This window comes from Cyphomyrmex costatus, unplaced genomic scaffold (genome assembly GCF_001594065.2).
Source record: "Cyphomyrmex costatus isolate MS0001 unplaced genomic scaffold, Ccosl1.0 scaffold72, whole genome shotgun sequence".
NCBI lineage: Eukaryota > Metazoa > Arthropoda > Insecta > Hymenoptera > Formicidae > Cyphomyrmex > Cyphomyrmex costatus.
Window position 1 is genome coordinate 1,461,325 of NW_017280289.1, and position 13,066 is coordinate 1,474,390.

At 29.4% G+C, this 13,066-nt stretch overlaps 2 protein-coding genes across 2 annotated transcripts; both read left to right on the forward strand.

Annotated features, from left to right (window-relative positions):
* The first annotated feature begins 566 nt into the window (after positions 1–566).
* On the forward strand, positions 567–4,060 carry LOC108780599 (chitotriosidase-1). The gene is made up of 5 exons (XM_018548359.1): positions 567–603; positions 870–933; positions 1,746–2,404; positions 2,493–2,785; positions 3,551–4,060. The coding sequence occupies exons 2-5, from the start codon at positions 870–872 to the stop codon at positions 3,690–3,692; spliced, it is 1,158 nt and encodes a 385-aa protein (XP_018403861.1). The 5' UTR covers positions 567–603; the 3' UTR covers positions 3,693–4,060.
* Positions 4,061–7,982: 3,922 nt separating this feature from the next.
* On the forward strand, positions 7,983–11,036 carry LOC108780659 (chymotrypsin-1-like). The gene is made up of 5 exons (XM_018548431.1): positions 7,983–8,034; positions 8,931–9,081; positions 9,212–9,476; positions 10,338–10,475; positions 10,878–11,036. Exons 1-5 carry the CDS (start codon positions 7,983–7,985, stop codon positions 11,019–11,021), a joined length of 750 nt encoding a protein of 249 aa, XP_018403933.1. The 3' UTR covers positions 11,022–11,036.
* The last annotated feature ends 2,030 nt before the right edge of the window (positions 11,037–13,066 follow it).

The window sequence follows — 13,066 nt, forward strand, 5'->3', positions numbered from 1 at the left end:
ATTGTCAAAATATATATTGAAAAAACGATATACAAAAGATACTTTCAATACTTCAATCAACTATATATAGTTTGATAAGTAAATGATTATATATGTATATAAATATTATAAAACGTATTATTTTGTGTGAGTGTGTGTGTATTGCAATATAATTGAGATTTTAATAGTGTGGATATAACCGAAAGTTTGATTATAATTTCTATGGTACCAAATGCTAATAGAATGCTAACGCATTACTCATCGTATTTTTTTTATTACACTTTGCACGTAAAAAAATTAAATAAACAAAGTTCCAATAATAATTAATAATTACTCTTTAAATACATTTCTATTGAGAAAATGACACAGGTGTTTGAGCCAGGTCTGTGGATTGATAATTGTAGAATCAAGTGTCGCGAACAAAATTATATAATGACGTCGAACGCATCTGCGTGTTTTGAAAGTATATCTCAATAATTGGATGTACATACATATTGTGTGCGCACGAATGAATTATATTCTTATTTATCGGTAATATCATGGTCAAACAGTTTGATAGGGTATATATATACCGTCTGTGCGAATAAAATTTCAATTACTGGAGAAGTCAATCCTGGTTACGAGGTAAGGATCAATATACTTCAACGATCAAATCATTTCGTATAAAAATGAACATAATATTAATAGCAATTTTCGCAAATGATAATATTTTTCGATTACAAATTGTGATACACTCATATATAATATTATCGTAACGGATGTTTAATTTTATTACAAGACACTCGTTAGATGCAACACTTGCACGTGTACATAGACTTGTATAAAAATAAAAATAAAAAATAAATTTGTAAAGAAACATAAGTTTACGTTTGTCGACGATAAATTTGCAGATGAATCGTTGCATATTGGTTCTCGCGGCGTTAGCTGCTTTGGCTTGGACTGCCAATGCAGAAAGTAAGTATATACATATATATATGTGTGTGTGTGTGTGTGTGTGTGTGTGTGTGTGTGTGTGTGTGTGTACAGAATGTCTCCTAATTATAATTTAACAACGTTCGTATGGAGCAGACTTGAGTCAAAAGATCTCATTTTGCAATTTTCGTAATAATTAGTAAGATATTAATTTCGAAGGATTTTAGGAAGCGATGATGTAAATATAAAATAGACATAGAACTTGATATTTTCAAAATTCTTTATGAAATATCTTAAAGGTATTAAAGTTGTCTTATGCGGTAATTTTAAACTATATAAAAATAAGAGCTGTTATAGCTTAACTAGTTGATGTTTGTTAATATGTATAATTTTATTATACAAATTATATAAAATTACGTTATAATTATTTTTATATATGTTATGTAAAAATATTTTAAACTATATAAAAATAAGAGCTGTTATAGCTTAACTAGTTGATGTTTGTTAATATGTATAATTTTATTATACAAATTATATAAAATTACGTTATAATTATTTTTATATGTGTTATGTAAAAACGATAAAAATTTTAAACATTATCGAATAACTGAAAAAAATTATAAAAATTACAAAATAGAGTATAATAGATTTTTCGACTCACAAGTCGAAGTTGTCAGTATAGTCTTCTCTATATAATCTGTACATGAGCACTGTACATGAGCCAATTATCACGAAATACACACACACATTATACATATACACATTAATTAAAGAAATAAGTTGAAAAGAGAGTTATATAATTAAAAAGGAATGAATGTATATTAATCGCAGTAATATTTTTTGAACCCTTTCAGATCAAGTTGTATGCTACTACGGTAGCTGGGCCGGTTATCGAAATTCCGATGGCCGATTTGACATCTCACATATTGATCCGAAACTTTGCACCCATTTGATCTATAGTTTTGTCGGTATCAATAAGAATGGCGATATCCGAGTTATGGACCCGTATAATGATCTTCCCGATGATTACGGCAAGAACGGCTTTGGCAAATTCGTTGAGCTTCGTAAAAAGAGCCCCAATGCTAAAATGATGGTCGCTATCGGTGGATGGAGTGAGGGATCCGATGGATTCTCCACTGTTGTTAACAATCCGAGTCTTCGTGCAAAATTCGTTAAGAATGCCGTTGCATTTGTAAAGAAATATCATTTCGATGGTTTTGATGTCGATTGGGAATACCCGAACCAACGTGGTGGAAAGAAAGAGGACTTGCAAAACTTTGTGAACGTGCTCAAAGAACTCAAGACTGAATTAAAAAAGAGTAATCTGCTTCTCAGTATTGCCGTTGGTGCTCCCGAGTCACTCGCCTCTCAATCCTACAAACCGATCAAATCAGTATGTGACAATGTGGACTTTGTCAATCTTATGACGTACGATCTAGCTGGTACTTGGGAGCAAGTCACTGGTCACCACGCTGGGCTCTATGCGCACAAGAGCGGACACAAACTCAATGTCGTGAGTGTTCTCGGATACGAAATTTGAAATTATTGAATGTTAATTTTGTTTCCATTGAAATATTTAGAGAGAACATTTATTTTTCTAGGACGCAGCTGTACAGTATTGGTTGAACAATGGTTGTTCATCTAAAAAACTAATCGTTGGAGTGCCATTATACGGTAGAGCCTTTACTCTCGCCGACAAGAATAAGCATGGTCTTGAAGCTCCTTCCATCGGACCAGCTACTGCCGGTCCGTACACTCAAGAAGGTGGCTATCTCGGATACAACGAGATTTGCGTACTATTAAAACAAGGTGGATGGAAAGTTGAACATCATAAAGATCAACGTACTCCATACGCTTACAAAAACAATCAATGGATTGGCTACGACGATAAAACGTAAGTGTACTAATGTGACTGACTCTCTCTTGCATTCCTTAGATTCGTATTGCAATTATTTTTACTAATAATGTAATATTCTTCAATTTAATTCTAATAACGTCATCTCTTTTTTTCAATCCATTCCCCTTAACGAATTAATAAGAAATTGAAAATAAACTGAAAAAGATTGACATGTTCCACTACACGAAAATAGATAACGTATAATGTATATAGAATATTCCATCTTAACATTCATATCGAAATATCTCAAAAAGTAAGTATAAAATATATGGAAAAACGTTTCAGATGAAAGTAAAATGGTTTCAAAGAGGTATTTTGTTTATGTTATTTTTTTCTAGATGGAAGAGTCAAAAGATATGAAAATCATTTCACTTTTCTTATGAAATTATGTTTTTTTTATATAGTATAAATTCTTATAATTATTTTGCATATAAAAGTATTAAAATCAAAATATCAAAAAACCAACAGTTTACCAGATATTTTTAATCTCAACAGTGCAGAACTTGCAATAATATTGCTATAATATTGTAGTAATATTGGTTCAAGTCTGTGATGTTGGGATAGTTTATTCTCGTAAATATTGAAATACAAAATATTAAATATTTTGCAAATTATTAATTTTAAAAAATTGTATATAATACTTTTATGAAAAAAATAATTAAATTAATCGATCTATATGTAAAGAAAATATATAATAATAGCTATTTTAAAAAATTATCTATTTTGCCTACATTTTTTTTAAACAACTGTGTGTTTTTATAGTTCTATTAAAGAAAAGGTTGACTACATCAAAAAGAAAAATCTTGGAGGTGCAATGGTATGGAGTATTGACACTGATGACTTTTTGGGAAAATGCGGTGAAAAGTTTCCTCTACTGACAGCACTGTCTAAGGGGCTGAAATAAATTTCGGTAGAATCAGGATAAATTGACCAAGAAACCATCGCAAACGACGCAAACTACAACAAACAACGCCTCCACTTATGACTGCACCTTCCAGTGATATTTACAAGAAAAAAGATTAAATTTGCGATAATTAAAATTACGATATGTTCTACCTATGCCCAAATGTCAACAGCGTTTTCTAATTATAAAAATTCAATTGTCTAAGTGGACTGGCCTTCAATCTCTAAATCAACGATTGTAATTACAAAATTCTTGTTCCTGAATGTAATTATCGATAATAGACGGTAACAAATGGTGATGTTGTACTATTCTATGACGTTCTACTTGTTGTACAGTGTGGAACGTAATAAATATAGACATGCTCTACAGTTCTGTCTACAGTTAAATAAACCTTTTTCTATGGCCAATATAGACATAATAGCTCATTTTAAGGAGTGTGATTTAGTTTTAAGGATTTTTTTTCTCAAAAACTGATTTATTTAAACAAGATAACAATGGATACCTTAATTAAAATATTTTCTTTTGTTTTATATAACATTTTCCCATCTTTCTGGCAAGAGATGGATTCCGCGACGATAAAAAGAATCTCTTTTGGAGTTGATCCAATTTTTAACAAATTTTTGCATATCTCTGAAATTATGAAAGTGTGTATCCTCTAAAACATGTTGCATCGAACGGAACAAGTGAAAATCAAATGGAGCAATGTCTGGAGAATACGCGGGGTGCGGTAAGACTTCCCATTCCAGCTCTAATAGTGTTTTGCTTCACTGATAATGTAACATGAGGTTGAGCATTGTCGTGAAGAAGGATCACTTTGCGTCGTTTACTCGCAATTGGTGATCGTTTTTGTTCCAATGCTTGCTTTAATTTGTATAATTGTTGTCGATAACGATCAGCGGTAACAGTTTCATTCAAATTTAACAGCTCGTAATACACAACACCTTCTTGATCCCACCAAATACACAGCAAAATATCTTTGATCATTGAGAAGCATCCAAGATCCAGCTTGACCGTTACGACATGTCTTTATCGGTATTTAATTAATATATACATTACATTTTATTAAGTATTTTTAATAAAAATCTTCTCTCCTTTACATCATTTATAAAGTTTTTATATTTATTTGCTATCAACAAATCAATTTAATAGTATTATTTTTATAATAATTTAATTTAACAACATAACTAATACGAATACAAAGCCTATAACAGTCTAGCTTGGATCTTAGTTGCTTATATATAATTTCGCGTGAATTTATATACTAATATGTGTAATCTTTCTAAACTGCGCGCCGACGCCAAAAGAGTCAAAAGAGCATCAATTAATTATTAAGTTATTAATCAATTTAAATTCGTGATAGTACTGCGATAGTTTATTAAAATTGCTTTTCAAGACCAACAATCGTTCGGCGCGCAGTTAGAGCAACTAGGATCCAAGCTAGGCTTTGTATTCATATTAGTTATGTTGTTACATTAACGGTCTTTAATTAAATATAATTTAATTTAATTTTAATTATGATATAAAACAATTATTAATAGATAATTTATGCAAATGACATCAAATCTCCCTACATAACACAGATCCATGACGGATGTCCTCTGAACGTCCTTGGAACATGTTCCTTAGAACTATATTATGTGGGTCATTTATGATTAAAAAATCGCAAAATCTCGTCTAGATAACAATTTGGAAAATCAATTGACTGTGATTTTAGATAAGAAATGGGAGCGATATTAATCATGAGATATCGACAAATGTATCATGATTAAAGCACTCTTTGAATACTTTCATGTCTTCTCTGCTTGTTGGTATACCGCTAATCGTTCAAGTGTATCACGGTATATAAATAAACATTGAATCGTACATAACATTATCTATATTTACTGATCAGTTTGAATTTATCTATCGATCGAAGTGCGTGTCTTGTAAAATGCATTAGGTATACGAAAAAAGTTTATATGATTTTTATCTATGATGATCTATATATTTCGCAAGACATGCACTTCGATTGATAGATAATAAAATAATAAATAGATAATAAATTCAAACTGATCAATAAATATGGATAATGCTATTCAATGTTTATTTACATACTGTGATACATTTGATTAGCGGTATATCAACAAGTAGAGAAGACACGAAATTATTCGAAGAATGCCTTGAAACAATTTATTTTCCATTATACATTCAATTATTTTTCATTATTGACATTGCGTAAACTTAAATGATCTTCAATTATAGGTCACTGTATCCGTCTTAAAATATTTTATCAGAATTTAAATAAAACAACATATCATTCTATTTAAAAAACAAATTTGTCCTTCGCCTATCCTTTACATCTCCACCTACAAAACAATTAAGGGGCTGGATTCTATAAGGAGATATACGCATGGATTTCGTGGGATAAGTATTGTCCGCAGGGCTAATTTTGGACATCGCTCTAATTTCAATTTTGACGACTAATTCTTGTAGAAAATTTCATAGCGCATCTTTTTTGTCTTTAAATCTAATTTGTAACTTTTTTTGTTTTCAATTTATAAACAAAAAAAGTATTGTAATTTTTTAAATAAAAAAATTTCAATAGATTTTTGTATTCAACTCGCTATATCTCAGACAAATATGAATATTTTTCTTTAAAATTTGAATAGGATAAACTTCGATATGTTTCTCGAAATATAGGGCATATAGAAAGTTTTCGAAACATTTCGCAACCAAATGCCAAATTTTTCAAAATATTCCTCTCGCATTCGTAGTTTTATTCATTCAATCACAAAAATTAACCCGTGTGAAGCTGGCCCCCCAATATTAAAAAATCGATATTTTTCTTCATGCATTCGTTTGCTCATCGTTTGCTCACGAATGCTCAGTTCGAATTTTCGTTTGCTCACTTTTTTAATATAAAAACATTAAGTATTTCTAAAATATTAAAAAATTGTATAATATTAAAGAATTTAATTGTTCTCTGCAATTCAACAAAAATGAATTTTTCAAAGTGTTATCAATGCCAAAAGATTCATTATTCACACGGGTACAATCTATTTAAAGAAAAGAGATGATGCTTATCAAGCGGAGAGAGTGATATAGCACAATGATTTAGACAACATCTGACTTAATCACAACATCGCGCGTCGGTCTCATCCAGTTAAACAAAGACATTGTCTACACCAACGTGATAAAACTCATTCTGATTACACAGAAGATACCGCTATCGCAGATCTTCATTGTATCATAGGATATAACTTCAGTAATTTTTCATTAAAGAATTTAATCTTTCTCTAAGAGCCAGGAATGAAGAAAATCACAATCGAAATATTTCACCAAACAAAATATAAAAAATTTATTAATCTTTTTTTGTGATGTGTGCAACTTATTATACTAATTAATCGTATATGTCTTTTAAACATCTTTAAATCTTTAATATACATAGAAAGGTATAAAAAAGCTAATTAGAGTTGTCCGCAAATCAAGAAAATATTTATATTAAGATATAAATAAATATATTAGATGCACATGAATTATAAAGTTTAAAAAACTATAAACATAAATATATAAGAAAAATTAATTACGATATAGTATACATAACAAGGTTCGGCTTTACGTTTAAGCCCTCTTTAAATGTACAAAATTTTTAACGTAATCTAAAATTAAAATTAAAAAATTAAAATGTAGAAAATTGAAAGTAAAGATTCACTCTTTCGACTGCTGTAAACGGTATATTTGTGTGATTTTTACCTCACACCACAGAACTTTGTAAAGTTCGTATAAATTTTTTAGATATAACGGATATCCATTTATTTTCGTATAACTCGTATGACCCGTATCTTACGTATAACGTTATATTTTTTGTGTTAATTTTCTTACACATAATATAATTATGTTACTTTCAAACATATTGAACTTGGTATTAAATTAACAAAAAATTTTATATTTCATATGTATTATTAATATATTGCGTAAATCTATAATGGTTGAAAGATTTATGTCGCAATTTCTAAATCATTGTACCGATTGCTTTACGTCCTATAGATAAAGATTCCGAAATAAATTTTGTGTCACAAGATAGAAATCATCGCAGACACAATTCAATCACGTTTAATCGCTTAATATATATAAGTCGCTAATTATCAAAATCATTTCAAAATAATTTATGATTAAATCTATCAGATTAAACAAATTAATTCATTTTTTGTATCACACACATATACGTTTCAAAGTATATTCTCTTGGTGATGTGCTTATATAAACGTACGAAGAAGCTTTATTATTATCAGTGCTATGCGTATTTTCAATATGTATACGTTCTTTACTTTAATAGTCGCTTTTTTAGCGGTAACCGCTCATGGTAAGCAAAATTAAATACGATTAATTTTTATTATTAAAATCAGATTTCTTTAATTTTAACGGATTTTACAACTAAAACCGTAAAATTATACAAAGTTTAAATTTCAGATATTTTTAATTATTACAATAAAATTTATACTTTACTTTATATAAGAAACCTATTATTGTTTTTGATTAATATCATTTAAATAAAATTATTAATTATATTTTAATACAGAGACGTCAAAAATAAATCAGGATAAATTTGATATCAATAATTGTTAAACAATATTTCTAATATTTATTGACTTTTTCATAATGATTTAATAAATAAGTAAATTGTTTACATTTTTCAAACATTAATATTAAAAAATGATATCATTGTACACTGTATGTTTATTAAGAGACACTATTTTTACGTCTATAATGGACTATTGCAATATTTGCAATTATTTTTGTTATAAAATTATAAAAAAGTAATATAAAGGGACAAGGGCAATGAGCCAATAAATTTGTTAAAATCTTTTAAATTAATCTAATATATTGGGAAGAATATCACATAATGTTAATGTGGATAATATTTATGATTTGCTTGGGACAATTGCTTTTGGAAAGCACTAAAAATGCGTTTTGTAGAAAAATTAAAGTTAGTAAGATATATGTAAAGAAAATACTTTTTATTTTAGAATCTCCGTAAAAAATTTATCCAAATATAACATTGCAATGTTACTGGAATGTTTCATTGTAATATTTCAAAAAGCGGGCATCTTAACATTATTGGAATCTTGCAGTAATGATTTAGCAACGTTTCGCAATCGCCATATAATATTGCAATGTTTCAGTGAAAACATTCTGCAATATTTCTGCAATCTTTCTATGCTGTATGGGATTTTATTGCATACCTTACAGGCTTTCCAGGAGTTCCAAGCAATCATATTGTTGGCGGAAATGATGCGCCAATCGGCAAGTTCCCATATCAAGTATCTCTGAGAAGATCGGAAAGACATTCCTGTGGTGGATCCATCATCAATCAATACACCATTCTCACCGCCGCTCATTGTATATCAAGGTATATACTTTATTTTTATTATTCATGCATGCATCTATATAAATAAAACATAATTATATTATATATGTCATACTAAGGGAACAATATTTAATATCATCTGAGAAGTAATCGACTAAAATATTTTTAACAGCTATCGCTCGAACCCCGATAGTCTGGAATCGTTAACTATTCACGCCGGCACAAATCTGCTAAGCGAAGATGGTGCCGTCTATAAAGCTAAACAAGCCATTGTTCACGAGGATTTCAGTGTTATTAGATTAGTCAATGACATCGGTTTACTTATTCTATCGACTCCAATTGAATATACCAAATATATACAGCCTATACCACTTGCAACTACCGATGTTGCTCCCAGTGGCTCTTCCTGCACTTTATCTGGATGGGGAACACTTAAGGTAAACATCATACAATAATTATTTCATGCAACAAACACATTTATATACAGTATCAACATTAATATTTATCAAATTTTATTTAAGAAAATTAGTAAAATATAAGAGTTTTTATTTAAAAATTGGCATTACTTTAAATTAATCCATATAGCACACTTCGATCAATGGATATCTTAAGGACATTTTTATGATATATTGATATATCTTCCAAATATTTTTTTTTTAAAGACATTAATTGAAGATCTGTGCTGTATGAAAATGATTACATTAATTTCTTAGTACGATTATACATAGTTCACAATAAGTGGACAAAGTTCTTAAAATTATTCACATGAAAGATCCCGCGCTGCTGCCGATAGCTATAGCCGATAGCTACAGTACAAGATAGACAGAGTATCCACTATCAGCAGCTATTCCCACCACACGCTACCAAGTGATAGCGCAAGCCAGAATTTAGCGGCACTGCCCCGCACGTTCCTCAAGGAAAATGGGTCCCGGTAGATTTGGCTGAAATTTTGGTAATTTATAGATTAGGTGATCCTGATGACCTCTAGAGATCAAACGGTTAATTGAATCAAGTTGGTGCAATGACAACTTTTCACCAGGATCACCTAATCTATAAATTACCAAAATTTCAGCCAAATCCACCGGGACCCATTTTCCATAAGGAACGTCCTTTGAAACTTTACAATAATAACTCAAGCAATTTATCTTGCAAATTTCATATTTTTCATTTTTCTAAAGTTAATACAAAAATTCGATAAAAACACGCACGCGCGCGCGCGCACACACACACACGTATATAAAACTAGTTGGATAAAAATATTAGTGTTCAAATTTATAGAAAATTTTTAATCTACTTAGGTTGGTGGTTCAGTTCCTAACAAATTACAAGAGATTGAGTTAAATATTTATGATCACGCTAGATGCAAAGAAAAACAGATGAGGTTACAACCCAGTCACATTTGCACATTTACCAAAGCAGGCGAAGGCGCATGCAACGTGAGTATTACTTTTAATATTTTACTATTCAAAATATTGCTGCATAAACATAATGTAATAAACAGTATTCGCATATCTCATTATTTATTTCTTTAATGCATATGCATATAGAGACTTCAGATTCTAAAATATAAACGCTAAAAATATTTAATAAAAGATATTATTAATTTACACCTTTATTTATACAATACATAAAATTATAAATTTAAAAAATATTTATATATTACATCTGTATATATATTAATAATATAATATAATCCTAGAAAGTAAACATTTGCAATATAGGACTAAAAATAAGTAATATAATATCAGAATTTTAAACATAATGTGATATGTGAATTAAATTAAATAAAATCTTTATTTATGACAAATAATTAAATATTGTCTCTATTAAATTTCAAGGGAGATTCCGGTGGTCCTCTTGTTTGGAATGGTGTTCAGATCGGTATTGTCTCTTTTGGTGTACCATGTGCTATGGGATGGCCTGACGTATTCACTAAAGTGTCCTTTTTCACGGAATGGATCCAAAAACATATTGTCGAATAATAGGATAAAACAATATAAGACATCAACTTTAAATTATTTAAACATAATAATATTCATTATTTTACAAATATTGCATAAGTTTAATCATACACACAAGCAATGAGAAACAAAGCCTTTAACGATCATAGCTGGATCTTATACATATAATGGTACTTGTATAACTTCATGTAAATTTGTATACTATGTATGTAGTCTTTTAATAAGTTTAACATACGATAAATAATAATAATAATTATGTGTGTGTATAAGAGAACAAAATTTGATAATTATTTTTTGATAATTACTTTATGTATAAATAAATATTTTACTTATGCGTTTTATACATATAGCTCAAACATTTTTTATTTAAATGCGATAATTATTTCAATAAACACTTACATAAATGAAACATTAAAATGATACTTTTACTGCCAAGCTGATTTCAATTTTCAATATGAATTCTAAATGAAACTAAATCGTGTCGGTTAGAATGAAAGAAATACATATGCCATCAATGGCTTTCGAGAGTGTGTGCCGGTAATTTTCAAGATCGCGTCTGAACCGACAAACCTTTTTTCCAAGGTCGGTAGACGAAAATTAGCTATGATCTGAGGATGCAGGACAAGACTCTCCGGGCACAAAACCTTGAATCTTTCACTGAATGTAATCTAATGTGAAAACAGTATCCTTTGTAAACGAGAAGATCTTTACGTGCGCTCGAAGAGAACGATAAACCAGAACAAAAAACAACAGGCACAGAAAGCGTTGACAAAAGCTCGTAGAGGCATCCTATTACGCGTCGCCCAAGCACCAGAGGTGTGAATCCCGATTATCGGCAATTAAGCACGTACTTTAATTTAAGTGAACTCGCAACACGCTGTGTACGAAAAATTTTTTTTATATGATGAAACGCAACCGCTAATGAAAAACGCAGAAAATATATTAATTGCATGATAATCATAATGGTCTTGTATGAATTTGAAATAGGAAGTAATAATTTTATGCATTATTAAGAGTAATTATAATGTGCAAAACTTACATAAATTTATAAATAAATTTTAACTTGCTTTACTATTCGAATGTTTCGAACTATAATTGGGGCTATCCTCGGCGAAATACAAGTATTAGAAATAATCTTCAAACCTCTAGATGAGTCCTGATTCAGCTGCATAATTCTGTTTCATCGTGGTCCAAGCCTGTAATTCATAGAAATTTGGAATAGCCTAAAAAATATTAAGAATTAAAATGTAAAATAATGCTAGTCAAAGTCGAAAGCCCTATTCGAAAAATATTAGTGTAAAATGTATAAATGTTCGTAAAACGGAAATAAATTTCACATCAAATTACGTGGTTTTCCTTTTTCTCCGTAACCAAATTCATATCAATAATTCATTTTAAAGTTTGATAATAACAAAGTGATTTAAGGAGTACATTGATAGTCTCAAATATTTAAAAGATAGTAATTATTTAATAGCATTTCAATAATAAAATTAATTGTTGTGAAATTTCAGTTGCAATAAAAGAATTAAAGACTCTGTTAATTCATTCCAATAATAACTCTTCTTTTTTATTTAGAGTTGAAACCAGATGCAGAGACATGAAATTTAGATATTTCCGTAAGAAAAATGATTTATGAAATTAATTAAATCGAGTATTGTCATTGTTAATAATTTTAACGTCCAAACAATTCAAAACTCTGCATCCGATTTCAACTATGAATTAAAGTCTCTGGTAAAACGAGTTAAACATTTTAAAGATCTCGGTAGTCACACATGTTAGAAGAAACAGCTGTGGTAATATCTACAATATCTGACGTAAAACGGAACTGAAATCTAACGTTTTAAGAGCTTTCCTCTTCAGATCTTGCAAAATTAAGTCAGCAATCACTGAAGATAAGGAGGATCTCATCGACATCAAAAGATTTTTATATATATTATTACGAAACGAGAAAAAAATATCAAATTTAGAACGAGTTAAAAGGCAGTATAATAAATAAGTCTTTTAAAATATTTATATTCCAACCCTTAGAAATGTCCGACTATTGCAAATACTTTCCAATAATATTA